Source organism: Papio anubis, chromosome 11 (genome assembly GCF_008728515.1).
Source record: "Papio anubis isolate 15944 chromosome 11, Panubis1.0, whole genome shotgun sequence".
Taxonomy (NCBI): Eukaryota; Metazoa; Chordata; class Mammalia; order Primates; family Cercopithecidae; genus Papio; species Papio anubis.
Window position 1 is genome coordinate 106940076 of NC_044986.1, and position 16424 is coordinate 106956499.

The 16424-nt window shown below is 35.0% G+C and overlaps 1 protein-coding gene across 1 annotated transcript in view; it reads right to left on the reverse strand.

The window, feature by feature from the left end:
- MALRD1 (MAM and LDL receptor class A domain containing 1) overlaps positions 1–16424 on the reverse strand; it is a 682023-nt gene that overhangs the window by 614466 nt on the left and 51133 nt on the right. The window contains exon 5 of the mRNA XM_031652710.1: positions 13588–13684. Within this exon, the coding sequence (XP_031508570.1) occupies positions 13588–13684 (97 nt within the window). The remainder of the gene's footprint in view (positions 1–13587; positions 13685–16424) is intronic.

Sequence of the window (16424 nt, forward strand, 5' to 3'; positions counted from 1 at the left end):
ATCAATGATATATGATTAGTGGAATGAAGCTTTGTCAACCCTTTCAAGGTGTCTATACCACTGAAGCCACATGTCTAGGGCCTGCCATCCTTCAAATACTATCTAGCACAAACCAATTAAATTGTCCAGACTCTCTGAGGGTAGAAAATGAAGTCCAAGTCTCAAGGCCATTGAGGTAAAACTTATAACTGACATCTAGTTTTTACTCCAGAGGTTTTAGACAATTTGTCAATTTTCCTTAATTAGTACTGGATTTCAAGGAACAGTTACTGTCTGTTAAAAGAAAACTGGAAGCAACTAAAATAATAAAAGGTCCTTAGTTATTTAACTGGATAATATATATGCATCATTCAGATTCTAATAAAGGGATGATTGGTACATTTGAGAGATTTGCATATGAGACTTAGGCAAAGTCCTGAAAAACCAATCTAAAAATATTCACAGAATATTCACAATATTCTGATTATGAGCCACTGCATGAAATCATTATACAAAATTATAATCAGCTGTTTCTTTAGGAATCAGTGTTATTCAAGAATCAGTGATTGAACACATTCTTATTTAATCACAATAGCAAGTCTTGATTTCTTTTTTTCATACTAGCTACTTTGGTAAAATCTCAAGTGATCCTCTTTCCAATAAATATACAATAAATTTTCACATCTTGGAAGGGGCAGAGGTTAGAATGGTATTGTTTGAAAATCTGAAAATAGTCTCAACAATTTCTTTCATATTAAAAAATTAGTTTTATTGTCCAACTTGCAAAGTGTTCAGAAACTGTGAAAATACCTAATACTACGCAGTTTTATAAATAAAATAGCTTATATGTACTTTTTTGTTTTTTCTTTTGTTTGAGACGGAGTCTCACCCTGTCACCCAGGCTGGAGTGCAGTGCCGTGATCTCTGCTCACTGCAACTTCTGCCTCCCGGGTTCAAGCGATTCTCCTGTCTTACCCTCCCCAGTAGCTGAGATTACAGGCATGCACCACCTAATTTTTATATTTTTAGTAGATACAGGGTTTCACCATGTTGGCCAGGCTGGCGAACTCCTGACCTTATGATATATTTTTATAGTAAAGAGAAATATATATGGTAAAATAATAGTTTCATTTTCATAAATGACAGTATAATAAATAAGCTATATATTATAAACTTGCTCATCATCAGAATTTTTCAACTTTAAAAATTGGTCATTTCATTTTCAAATTATTTATAAATTTACATATAGTAAAGTTCCTATTTTCCAGTATTCAGCTCTATGAGTTGTTTTCTCTTTAAAAAAAAAAAAAAAAAAGCAGCTTTAATTTTAACTTTGGGATACATGTGCAGGTTTGTTATATAGGAAATTCATGTCATGGGGGTCTGTTATACAGATTATTTGGTCACCCAGAGTATAGACCTCGTCTTGGGTGTCTCTAGACACCCCCTCTCCAAGAAGAGGGAGCACGTGGGAAAGTCCCAGCGTGCGTCAGTCAGGAGGCAGAGGAAGAGGAGTGAAATGTGGGCCAGAAACTTTCTTCTGGTTTCTAGGAGAAGCAAGGGAGGCAGGGTTAGCAGGCCTAGGACTGGCTAGTTTAAATGATGTCAGCAGGCCCTAGAACATAGAAGCTGTTTCTAGTTGTCTGGAACTTGGTTATTATGGGCCAAATCACGCCTCCCGAAATTCCGATGTTGAAGTGCTAACCCAAAGTACTTCTGAAAGTGACTGTATTTGGAAATATGTCCTTTATAGAGCTAACTAAGGTAAAATGAGGTAACCGGGTGGCCCTAATCCAATTTGGCTGGTGTATTTATAACTAGAGTGTAGGTCATAGTCAGGTATAGAATGACCATGTGAAGGTCATTCACAGGGAGAAGACAGCCATCTATAAGCCAAGAAGAAAGGACACAAAACTCAATCAATCCTGCTGACATTTTGAACTCAGATGTCTGGCCTCAAGAATCAAGAGAAAATGAATTTCTGTTGTTTGAGTAACACAGTCTGAGGTACTTTGTTATGGCAGCCATAATAGACTAATATACTAGCCCTGGGGTGTGTAGGGCAGGTGCGTAGTGGCCCAGGTATGTGAAAGTCCAACAATAGAGGAAGTGGATGGGGATGGTGGCTCTGGATTTGTTGATTTGTATTTGAAAAGCACACTGGTTAAGTGAAAAGGGTGAGCTGTTTACTATCTCTAGGAATAAGCTTACCCTGTGAGACCCCTCCAGGTTCACCAAGACCCCAGATTTCACTGCGTCAGAATACAGGAAAAAAAAAATAACACAGTTAATACAATCGTTTCCTAGTGTCATTAAAAAAAAATAGAAAAAAAATTGAAAGGCCTATTGGTTTGAAGAAAGAAGAAAAGAAGTCTTTTTAGGAAACCTAAATATCTTTTTCTTTTCTTTCCAGGACAGAGTCTTGTTTTGTCACCCAGGCTGGAGTGCAGTGGTGCCATCTCAGCACACTGCAATCTCCGCCTCCTGGGTTCAAGCGATTCTCCTGCCTCAGCCTCCAGTGTAGCTGGGATTACAGGTGCACGTCACCATGCCCAGTTAATTTTTGTATTTTTAGTAGAGATGGGGTTTCACCATGTTGGCCGGGCTGGTCTCGAACTCCTGACCTCAAGTGATCTGCCCATCTCAGCCTCCTAAACAATCATTTCAATAAACCAAAAAGATTTATCAAAAGACGGCTATGTTAGAACTTAACTCCACTCATTTTCTTTAAGTCCACTCATTTCTAAATACAATATTTCTGTTATAATGTGGCAAAAGCACCTGTATGTCTATTAAAATATGGGAAATGGTTGGCCCAGATTAATTCTCCTTCAATAAAGCCTCCTTATGTAGTTTGAGGACCTAGTTTCATTTTTCATACTAAAACAAAAACCTAGAAATAATATAATATTCTCAGCACAAATGTAAGTACTGTTAAAAACATCTTCCCTTGATATTTTATTTAAATCTATTTTTTTATGGAATGGAGCATACGTATCTCACAAGGAAGAAGAAATCATCCAAAATCTCAAATATTTGGAATAACTGCACATGTTCTCTGTTCAATCATTTGGTCAATCTCTATTCACGAAGTGCTTGTTCTGTTCTAGGGTTCCACAAGTGAATTAGACAGGATAGGAACTATGCCTCAAGGCACTTAGAATTTAGTCTAGAAGATAAATCAATAAACATGTGTGTGTGCATGTGTGTGTGTGTGTGTGTGTGTGTGTGTGTGTGTGTGTTTAGGGGGTGGCAGTGGCAGTGTGGAGGGATAGTCTATAAGGGAAAATTCCCTGCCCAAGAAAACTCACCTCACAAGAAACTTACGCTCAGAAATCTGAGCATATAAAAAAGAAGAAAAGGAAAAAAGAAAAGGAAGGAACAAAGAAGGAAGAAGGGAGAAGAAGGAAGAAAAAGGAAAGGAGAGAAAGAGGGCAAGTGAAGTAAAGGAAGGAAGGAGGAGAAATGTAGGAGAAGGACAGAGGGGAGAAAAATGGGGAGAAAAGAGGGAAGAGAAGGTTGAGGATAGGGAGAGGTGAAGGAGAGGAAAAATGAGAAGAAGAAGAAAAAGAAAAGTCATGAAATGAGGCTTTCAGGCAGAGGAAAAGAGGTTTGCATAACGCCCAAGAATTAGAGGACCCTGTGTTGCTGAACTCGCAAGTAATTTGTTTTGACCAGAGTATGGGATTCTTGGGGGAACTGTGAAGTAGGACATTGGACTACTGAAAAAGAGCAGTATCATGAGAAGCTAATATCATGATAAAATATTTGAATTCTGTCCTGGAGGCAATAAGACTTACTGATGGATTTATGAGAAGTGGAGACCTGTCCATAGGTGTCTGTTATAAAGTATAATCTGTTGTAAGTAGATTGTTGATTAGAATACATTAAAATTGGAAGAAAAAAATGTATCCCACAGGAAAAAAAAATGTGGGCTGGAACAAAGTCAGGATTAGATAAATAATAGTAATAAATAAGAGGAGAAAATTTAAGAAATAAGGTAGGACATTCCCTCAATAATATTTTTTAGCCAAATTGATATAAGGGTGAAAAAAAGAGAAGAATATGTAAAAATGACTCTTAGCTTTTTGAGTGAGACAAAATAACTGCTAATGACTAAAACAGGGAATGAATGAGAGGGAACAGATTTTGAAAAAAAAAATTGGAATTTACTTCTAAACATGTTGATTTTCAGTTTCTGTAGCAAATACGTTTGCTTATTCCACTCATAAATCTGTTCTCCTTGCTTACCTCTATTCCAGAAGCTAAAAGCTAAATATTCAGTTTTGTTAGCCTGCCTAGCAACTAAAGTTATCCAGATAAAATAGTCAAGCCAATGATGTGGCCAAAAACATTGCCCCTTCTTATTTATGCCTTCTTCCTGCCCAAAATTTGAGATGTATAGGTCTTTAACAATCACCTTATAGCCATAAAGTGACAAGCATAAGGTAATAAGGCAAATACAAAAAAATAAATTCCTTGATCCTCGACTCTAACAGTATTGGGACTGATGAACCTTTGCCATAATTATCTCCTTCATTTCCTTAAGTAATTTAAGTAAACTTGCCTGTTTTCTTGCATCCAAATGCAAGAAGCCCTATACCTACCCTCCATAGGAATAGGATTTTCTGATGACAATGTCCAGAAGATGCTGGATTGCATGTCCGATGCTCCCTCCACCCCTGCCGCAACCACCACCACCAGGATTGCACGAGACTAAAACTACTCATTCTAGTTAGCTGGGACCCTGCCCCAAGTACAATCACCAGCATGATACCAGACCTGTTCCCAAATGCTAGTCCTGTTCTTAAGCCTGAGCTCCAGTGGCTTCACAAATAAAAAAAATATATATCCTGAGAATCTTATTTAAAATTCAGGCTCCACTCACAGTGATTCCCATCTATCACTGGAGTGAAGCCCAGAATCAATCACTCCCCAATGTGATTCTGATGATTAACTAGGTTTAGTCTGTTACGACAGTGCTGGAACTTGGCTAGAGAGTCCCACTTGGCAATTTAATGCTACTTAATTTTACAATCTCTCACATTTCTGCCATTTACAAAGTGCAGCCCCAGTCAAGTGCCAATCTCATCCCATAATGCTTTATGTTTTTCCTCTATTATTAATCTTCGTGCTGCTGTGTTTTCCTCCCAAAAATGTAAATATGCCCTCAATCCTTATTTTACTTGAAAAACAAAAACAGAAACAACTCTCTGTGTCCTCATCTTCAAAGAACATACCAGGTGACCTCATCTGAATCCTGGCTTTCTCCATAAGAAAACCACTTCCTTTGCAGCTTTTTTTCCCAGGAGATGACATCGTTTGCAATGCCCCATAAAAGGCAAAGCCTAAAAATAGGGTTGCAGTTCATCTAAATGCCCAATGTTACTTCAACACAAGTATTTATCTTTGAATGTGTGCAAACATCTTGGTTCAAGATATTCAGCTTTTTGCCCTCTGTCATACATGTAGGTCTACTTTCCATATTCACTGATGACTTCAGTCTTAGATTTCAAAGTCCTCCTCTCCAGTCCCAAAGCTTGTCATGTTATGTAAATTTCATATTCATGTGAAAGGCTCGGGTAATAAATGAACCTTAAAATTTATTGATGCCTCATCTTTAGTAAATTTCATTTCCATACCACCTCAAATACATTATGGTTATAATAATGTCTAGAACAACTATCTTAGAAATTGTAGATACTCATGATTTTCTATTTGGATCACAATTTTCCTTTGAATATTCATCTTTCTGAAGTCTCATTTGTACTATGATTGCTTTTATACTTTTGCAGTGATTTTATAGTACTTGGCAATTTAATGCTACTTAATGTTTAGCACTTACTTAAATACTTACTTTAAATACTTACTACAAATCTGACATTCGTCTTCTGAATATATATGATGGCCCATCTACTTGGTCTTTGTCCCAGTATATAGATAATGGGTAATTAGGGAAATGGCTTTAGTTCCCAGGGCCAAAGATAGAGAGAAATTTAGATCTAATATGATAGCAGAATCTTATTACAGGCCATCTCAACTCCCAAGCACCACCCAAGCATGTGTGTTTGTAAATTTGTAATACAAATACAGTTTCAATGGCAGCAACCTATTCCTAACTTCCCTACAGTAGGAAAGTCCAGCCAATAGGTGATTTCCTTGCCTTTTTCTCCTTTGAACATGATTAGCCAGACTAGCCAATGAATAACACTAGTACACTAGTCAGGGATCATTTTGTTTGACAGAACCTGACCTCTTCAGAAACTATAAAATTGAGATATATAAAGACATTGCTGAAGGGATCAGGGTCAAGTACCAGATGTCTCACTAAAACTAAGCTGGCTTTGCTCTGGACCCAGGAATGCCATGCAAAGTGACAGAAGAGGGAGTATTAGAGAAGATTTTAAATAACAAATCTGTCAGCAGTAGAGGCTGCAATGCCTTCAGTTAACCATATATTCTCTATTGATATATTGTATCCCTTTTGATAAGTCCAATAAATGTTATTTTCTAACAGTAAAAAGGCACTGAGGATGATACTTTAATTATTTACTTCTAGGTATGAGGCAGGGGGGTTATAATCTGTTCCCTTAAAGTTCTCTATTTCAATGTATCTACTTTTAAATGTAGCATATAGTGATTTCTCACCTGATAAATGCTGACCACTAAAAATACAAAAGCAAACAGGAACTTTACATGTTCAGTGTTAGAAGCGACTGTCACCAGCTTCCATAAAACCCAGGCTTGGTCCACATGGCAAGAAACATCTATCTGTAAGCTCTTATACTAACAGAAGGGATGTTAAAAACCCAAGCATAGACAGGAATAATGTAAGCAAGACAACTGACTAAAGATGCCTAATGTATTTTCCCTCCACTAAAAAGGACTAAAACAACGAATAAACAAGCACATTTTGACTACAGTAGTTGAGGGAAAGCACCAGAGTGTTGCAGGGGAAAAGCAGTGACCCTCTAGAGCATGGAGACTCAGAATAGATTCCTAGAAAATGGAAGAAAATACCGTATTTTTACTGCCCTGTCTCCCCAGTTGGGAGTAGCTTGAAATCAGAAGTAATTATCCTTGCAAACAAAAGGGGCCGGGCGCGGTGGCTCACATCTGTAATCCCAGCACTTTGGGAGGCCGAGGTGAGCAGATCACGAGGTCAGCAGATCGAGACCATCATGGCTAACGGGTGAAACCCCATCTCTACTAAAAATACAAAAAGTTAGCCAGGCGTGGTGGGGGGCCCCTGTAGTCCCAGCTACTCGGGAGGCTGAGGTAGGAGAATGGCGTGAACCTGGGAGGTAGAGTTTGCTGTGAGCCGTGATTGTGCCACTGTACTCCAGCCTGGGTGACAGAGCAAGACTCTGTCGAAGGAAAGAAGGAAGGAAGGAAGGAAGGAAGGAAGGAAGGAAGGAAGGAAGGAAGGAAGGAAGGAAGGAAGGAAGGAAGGAAGGGAGGGAGAGAGGGAGGGAGGGAGGGAGGGAGGGAAAAGCAGGAGGCCCCCAGCATCCCCCATCAAAGATCAGTTGCCATAGTTTTTGATACTATAGAACTCTGTGGTCATCACAGGCCCTAAGCCCAGTCTAAGATCACTGCCAGAAGTTGACATGGTTATGCTACACCAAAGAAGGAGCCCACATTGTGCCTTCTCTTCCCATGATCTACACTGCTGCTATAAAGTGCTATCTTGAGACTGGAGCCATGACTAGAGTGCATCTTTCTCTGGGGTCCAGTAGCCACTGCATCTCCCCATCCATGAGGATCTGATGGCACTACACTGTGCTCACACATGGTAGTGCACCATTCTCCATCCAAGAAGCTATAGCTCTCTACTTATGTGAATAAACTGCCAGCAGGCACTCCAACCTTCCAGTTCAAGTGGATGCAGCACACCATCCCAGCTATTTGAAGCCTATACCTAGTGGTACTGCTGCAACTCCAGTGGCCAAGCTTATGAGATGCCTTGCCCCCCAAATTACAGGCAATCTTGCCAACCAGGGAGGTCATGACTGACCAGAGATACAGCAGTCCCAATGTATCCTTGTATGTGAAACAGTCTGGCACCATGAACATCAGCAAAGAAGCCACATCCAAGCTGTAGTCAACATCAGCAAAGAAGCCACATCCAAAGTGGAGCAGCCCTGACAAACCCTCAGTACACAAAACAGCCCAGCATTTCTGTCCCCGACAGGGAGGTAACACTTGACCCAGTAACCGAGCAGCTCTCACATACACTTGGCATTCAGAACAGCCCAGTATCCTCACCTCCGGTGGGGAGGCTTGTCCAAGGAGCTGCACAAACTCCCACAACCTAAGCCAATGAGACACCTTCAGGTATTACTGATGTTGACTACAGCCGAAGAAATTGCCCAGAGACTACCCTACTGTGTCCACCTGGAACCAAAATCAGTGTACCCTACCTAACCAATACTCTAAAGCATATGTGCAATCAAGGTACCCTACCTAACCAATATTCTAAAACACAGGTGAAAATATTTCCCCCTGAAAGCCATTCCATAAAATTGGAAGGGGCAATTATTCCACCAGTTGCACAGATATCAACATAGGGAAATAAGAAATATAGAAAAGCAAAGAAACATTATACCACCAAAGAAACACAATAACTCTCCAGTACCTGACCCCTACCAAAATGGAAATTTATAAATTGTCCAAAAAGGAATTCAAAATAATAATCTTAAGGTAACTCAGTGAGAAAAAAGAGAATACAGACAATTCAACAAAATTAGAAAAACAATTCATGGGTTCAATAATTAATTCAACAAAGAGGTATCATTTATAAGACAGAAATCTTGTAGCAGAGGATATCAACTAATGAAACAAAAAATACAATTGAGGATGTCAATAACAGCCTAGTAAAACAAGAATTTTCTGAATCCTTGAACTTGAAGACAAGTCTTTTGAAAAAGCTTAGGAAGGAAGAAAAGAAAGAAGAGAGAATGAAAAACAGCAAGCAACGCCTATGTGACCTATGGGAAATCATTAAGCAGACAAAGTTTTGCAGTATACAATTTCCAGAGGGAAAAAAGATGAAGAAAGGCACAGTAATCTTATTAAAATAATAGTTAAAAACCTCCCAACCCTTGGGAGAAATATGAACGTCCATATACATAAAGCCCAAAGTCTCCATTAGATTCAACATAAAGATGTCCTCTTTAAGACATATTATAATCATATTACCAAAAGTCAAAGACAAATAGATAATTCTAAAAGTAGCAAGAGGAGAGTATCAAATCATATCTACAGGAATTCATTAGACTATGAACAGATTTCTCAGCAGAAACCATGCAGGCCAGGAGAGAATGGAATGATATATTCAAAGTTCTAAAAGAAAAAGAAAGTGTTAGTCAAGAACATACTATCTGTAAAGCTATTCTTCGGAAATTAAGGAGAAAAAAGTATTTTACAGACAAGCAAAAGCTGAGGGAATTAATCACCACTATACTGGTCTTACAAAAAATGCTTAAGGGAGTGCTTTAACTGGAAATAAAAGGATATTCCTTATTACTATGAAATCCTGTGAAAATATAAAACTTACTTGTAGAGGTAAATTTATAATTGAATTCAGAATACTTAATTATTGTAATGGTGTTATATAATCTTTCAAATCTCTAGGATGATGAGTAAAAGTCAAAATCATCAATGATAACCACAGCCACAATATGTTGTTAGAGAACATGTAATATAAAAAGATGCAAAATAAGGTAACATCATTACAAATTGTGGGAGGAAAGTAAAATTCTAGAATATTTGCATGCAACCAAGCTTAAGTTGTTATCAGTTTAAAATAGTGTTCTGTAAGATTTTTTTAATGTAAGCCCCATGGTAACCAGAGAGAAAAAATTACAGCAGATAAACAAATGAGAAATAGAAAAGAATCAAAGCTTATTACTACACAAAACCACCAAGCCACAAAGATAAACAAGAGAAGAAAGAAACAAATTTCTACAAAATAACCAGAAAATAATGAATAAAATGAAAAGAGTAGGGCCTTATCTGTCAATAATAATATTAAATGTAAATGGATTAAATTCTCAAAATATGTAGAGTAGATAAGTGGATTAAAAAACAAGACAACATTCTATGCTGCCTACAAGAGACTCACATCACCTGTAAGAATATCCATAGACTGAGAAAGTAAAGGAATGGAAGAAAAATATTGCATGCAAATAGAAATCAAAAGAGACCAGCAGTAGCTATAACTATATCATATAAAATAGACTTTAATTTGAAAACTGAAAAAAAATCGATAATGATAGTCATAATATAATGACAAAGGGATCTATTTAGAAAAAGGATAAAACACTTGTAAATATACATTCACCCAAAACTCGACCTCCCAATATATAAAGCAAATATTATTAGATGTACAGAAATAGATAGACTGCAATACAATAACAGTAAAGGATTTTAATCCCTTACTTTCAGTAATAGGTGGATCATTCAGACAGAAAATGAACAAAGAAACATTATATTTAAACTTAACTCTAGATCAAATAAACCTAAAATATATCTGCAGAACACTCTACTCAATAATTACAAAATATACATTTTCCCATCAGCACATGGAATTTTTACCAGGATATATCATATGTTAGGCCACAAAACAAGTCTCAACAATTCTGTAAAAATCAAAATCATATTAATTATCTTTTCCAGCCACAATGGAATAAAACTAGAATTCAACAACGAAATGAACTTTGGAAGGTATACAAATACATGAAAATTAATCATACCTTTGAAGAACAAAATAAGCCAATGATAAAATTAAAAAGAACAGTTAAATATTCCTTGAGACAAATATAGACACTCTACCAAAACTATGAGATACAGCAAAAGCAATTCTAAGAGAGAAGTTTATCGCAATAAATGCCTACATCAAAATATTAGAAAGATCTCAAACAACCTAATGTTATACTTCAAGGAATTAGAAAACACAGGAAGAAACCAAACCCAAAATTAGTAGAAGGAAATAAATAATAAAGATCAGAGCAGACTTAAATGAAATAGAGACTAAACAAAACAATACCAAAGACAACAAAGCAAAAAGTTGTTTTTTAAAAAAGATAAACAAAATTGACAAACAATAGCTGGACTAAGGATAAAAAGATAGAAGATTCAAATAAAATGAGAGATGAACAAGGAGATATTATGACTAGTTGCACAGAAATACAAAAGATCATAAAAAGCCATTATGAACAACCATATGCTGGAAAACCTAGAAGAAATACATAAATTTCTAGACACATAAAACCTACTAAAATTGAAGAAATAGAAAATCTGAACAGATTGAATTAGTAATAAAATGTCCCCCACCAAAGAACAACCCAGACCCTGATGGCTTCACTAATCAATTCTAGCAAACATTTAATAAATAACTAATAACCTCTCACTGATAGGTTAGAGCTAAAAGAATTGATCTCACGGAAATAGAGAATAGAATGACAGATACTAGAGGCTGTGAAGGGTGAGTGGGTGGAAAGGGAACGTAAATGGAGGCTGAATATATTCTATGCATGTAACAAACTCACATGTATCCCATAAATATGTAAAATATTTCACTCATTAAATAAATAAATAAATAAATAGTACCTATCATTTAAAAAAATGAGATTACATCAAACTAAAAAGTTTCTGCACAACAAAGAAAACAACTGAGTGAAGAGACAACCTACAGGATCGGAGGCAATGTTTGCAAACTGTGCACTAATATGGGGTCAATACCCAGAATACATAAGAAACTCAAAACAACTCATTTTCAAGAAAACAAATAATCAAATTTGAAAATGGACAGAAAACCTCAATAGATATTTCTCAGAAAAAGACAGAAAAATGACCAATGAATAGAATATGAAAAAAGTTCTCAGCATCATTAATCATCAGGGAAATGCAAATTAAAATCACAATGATATATCATCTCATAGTTCTCAGAATGGCTATTATCAAAAAGTCAAAGTTAACAAATGCTGGTGCAGATGTGGATAAATGGGAATACTTATATACTGTCGGTAGAAATGTAAATTAGTACAACCATATAGAACAGTATGGAGGTTCCTCAAAAAGTTGAAAATAGAACTACCAAATGATTCATCAATCCCACTTCTCAGTATTTATCCAAAGAAAATGAAATCAAAGAGATATGATTTCAATCTCTGCCAAAGAGATTTTTGCATTCCCATGTTTATTGCAGAACTATTCACAATAGCCAAGATATGAAATCAACCTAAATGTCCATCAATGGATGAATGGATAAAGAAAATGTGGTAATACACAAGCAATATAATTCTTTTTTATTTAACTATAAAAAGAATAAAAGCCTACCATTTGTGACAATATGGATGAATCTGGAAGACATTAAATGAAATAACCAGACACAGGGAAACAAATACTATATTCTCTTACTCGTTTGCAAAATTTTCAAAAATCTATCTTATAGAAATACAGGGTAGAATAGTGGTTACCAGAGGTTGGGGAAGATAGCATGGACGGTGTGTGTGTAGAAACTGGTCAATGGGTATGAAATTACAGATAGATCAGAGGAATAAATTCTGTTTTTCTATTACACAGTATAGTTAACAATATTATATTATTTCAAAATAACTAGAAGAGAGAATTTCAAATGTTCTTATTACAAAGAAAAAATAAATTTTTGAGATAACAGATAATTACCCTGATTTAATCATCACACAATGTATATATGTATTTAACACCACATCACATAATATCCAATAAATATGTACAATTATGTGTCAATTGAAAATAAAATAAAACTTTTTAAAAACCAAGCACAATATCAAGATCCAATGGTCTTTCTTAAGTAGATGAAGACATCTCTTCTTGTCTTGAAATATTATTTACCACAACAACTATATCTCTGTACCAAATTGAACTCAGAAGTCTTATCTATAAAATAGCTATCTTTATTCTGTTACAACATGCCACAATATAACAAAATTCTAAAAAGAAAAAAACCCTGAAATATATATGACTGATTCTTTTTGATAATTAGATTAAGCTTGATATTTTATGCTATTTTAATTATAATTTTAATATTGAATTGTTTTGGAATAATATAAATGAAGAATAGAATATTATTCAGTTAATATAATCAAAGGAACAATAGAAATAAAAGTTTATATCTGATATATGTGGTTTATTGATATGTCAAAATAGAAAATAGATTATAACTAATATCCCTATTTTGTATCTTTCAGCAGAATAATCAAACCAATTGTCCAAGAAGACAATTTCAAGTCTATGGAAGCTAGTTTTCTCCCAGTCTCCTAGAAGGAACAGAGTTACCTTGTTAAGATTTAACTTTAGCCACTGTAAACATTGCTACAAGATTTCAAGTCTGAGACTAAATTATCCCATTCAGTTCTTTACAGCATCAGTCAGTGAAAAACAGCTAACCTTCACTCCTAGTATAGATCCAGTCACTGTTATACAATGTACTAGAACAAGGAAAAATAGCCCACATGAAAACATGAGACAAAAATAAACAGGAGATTAAAGTCATTACAATGTTTAAATTGCACTGAAATCTTTATACACAATAAAGGTCAAAATGAGAGAAAAATTTCTTACCATTGGCAGGCAAGCAGCCTGAACTGAAAGATATATCATCAATAGCAATGACTTCATCCTGTTCATACATTGAAGTCATTTGACCTTGAAAAACAACCTACACAAGAAAAACAAAACAAAACAAAAACATAAAGCAAGGAACATCACTGTCTCACAGTGTTATAAAAGAGAGCCTGCAATAGGAAACATGTCACTCTCTAGAAGCACTTGGGTGACCATGCCAATTCCAGGTGCAAAGAAATCAAAGTAAACACTCTGAAAAACAAAGAAATGTATCTCAAATGTCTGGCATAGGATAGGTAACATGTTAGTGAAATGCAGCAATACTCACCTGGATTTTTCCCTACAACCATCTCCTATGTTCAGTTCCTGTGTGTTCATACTGTTTCACATTTACCAGCTTTTGGATCCATGCTCCATCTTGAGATACAGTTCTTGGCATTTTGCAATTGTGTCCCATCTTTCCCTTTGGTTCTCTAAATCTTATCCACTCTTGCCTTAGATGTCATCCTCATGCTATCCTATTGCACATTTTCTGCCATTATCTAAAGATTGCCCGGAAATGATTGTTCTGTGACTTATTGTTAAAATGACTGAACGTGGCCTGTCACAGTGCCTCACGCCTGTAATCCTGGCACTTTGGGAGGATGAGGCGGGTGAATCACTAGAGGTCAGGAATTCTAGACCAACCTGGCAAACATGGTGAAACCCCGTATCTACTAAAAATACAACAAATTAGCTGAGAGTGGTGGCGGGCGCCTGTAATCCCAGCTTCTCAGGAGGCTAAGACAGGAGAACTGCTGGAACCAGGGAGGCGGACGTTGAATCGCTTGAACCCGGGAGGCAGAGGTTGCAGTGAGTGGAGATCACACCACTACACTGCAGCCTGGGTGACAGAGCAAGACTCTGTCTCAAAAAAGAGAGAAAAAAAATGACTGAACGTGACATTATGATGTGGAGCCCACCCAAGACACCACTAAGAAAAGATACTCTGGTGTGATTGATCTGAGAAACTGAAAAAGAAGCCACTCTCCGATTTTCTAATTACCCAAATCGATAGAAAATTGGCATGTTGATGGCAGACATTATCCCATCCTTATTAATGAATATCACTAATGTTGGAGGCTTTGTTCATGGATGTGATAAAAACATGTGCATTATTCAGTCCTGTTTACAACATAAACATTGTATTTCTCAAGAAGTTGGCCCAGATTTTTAGGTTTACAATTGATCTAGATGCAGCAAAACATCACAGATCATTTTTCTATGGTAAATTATTTCATCCCTGTACAATATGCTGTACCAATACATTTCCTTTCAAACCATATGCTATCTACCACTCTATTACAAATCCACTGAGAAACATCCACGACCTATAGAAAAATCTATCAATAACCCTAAGAAAGTCATATTCTCTTTACACAAAAATAAGTGTAACTACTTAGAAAATAGAACCATGCTTCAAAGGACTGGCAAAGATTGTGTAGAGATAGTTTTATACAAAGGTGGTATAACATAGTGATTAAAAGTATGGCTAGAATCTGAATCCAACATATAGCTAGGATCTGAAACCAAGCAGTTTGACTCAAAATATATTTTTTCAAAAAAATATATTTTATATCGTATATGTAGTTATATAATATATATTATATAATTTATATAATATATAATATATGCTATGTTATATGTTATATATAATTATAACATATAATATAGATTAATATATATTATATAGATACAGATATTTTTAATCAAACTACTTGGAGCTATACAATATATAACATAGAGTATTGTATATTAATAGTATATATTAATAAATGTTATATATTAATAAATATTGAATAAATTTGTAATATATATGTTATATATCTCCTTGGAGATATCTATATCTCCATATACATATATATACATATTATATATGTGATATAATGTATATATTATGGAATATATATTATATATACATATATGTATAAGATGCATATATGTATTGTATAGATTTTGCATATGTATGTATATATACATACATAAAATTATGTATTATATACAGATTATATATAATATAATATACATATATGTTATATTTTATGTTATAAATATATATTATATATAATATTATACAAGTATTAATTATATTATATAAATTATATAATATGTAATTATATTATTAAAATATATATGTATAATATAATATACATACCCAAGTTGGTTATATATAATATACAACTACATATATTATATACATCCAAGTAGTTTGATTCAAAATATCTATTTATAATATAGATAAATTATATACTTATTATATATTATATATATTTTGAATATATATATATGTATTTCAAATAAAACTATTTGGATTCAGTTCCTTGTTATACCACTTAATAGCAACAAGACCTTGGAGAACTTATTTAACATCTCTGTTCCTCAGTTTTCTTCATTGTACAATTGTAATGATAAAATGATAGCCTACATCATAAGGAAAAATGAGTTGCAAACATGTAAAACAGCACCTGGTATACAGTTTGCATTAAATAATGTTAGCTACTGTTACTGTAACATAGTTATTAAAATATTTAAGCTATTATATGAATTGTGTGTTTGTAAGTAAAAATCTATTCTTTACAAATTAACATTTTATTCTTTCTGAAAGCTTTTTCATAGAGATAGTCCCTAGCAGTTGCTGAGTTAAGGATATGCCGACAGTCACCATATTTTAAAAAAGAAGTAGAAATAAGTGTTAACTATATCACATGTCTCTTGTTTTTTTTTTCTCCACACTCCTCACCAAAAAAACAACATTCATCTTCAGGGTTGATAAATCAGAAACTTACTCTTTCCTG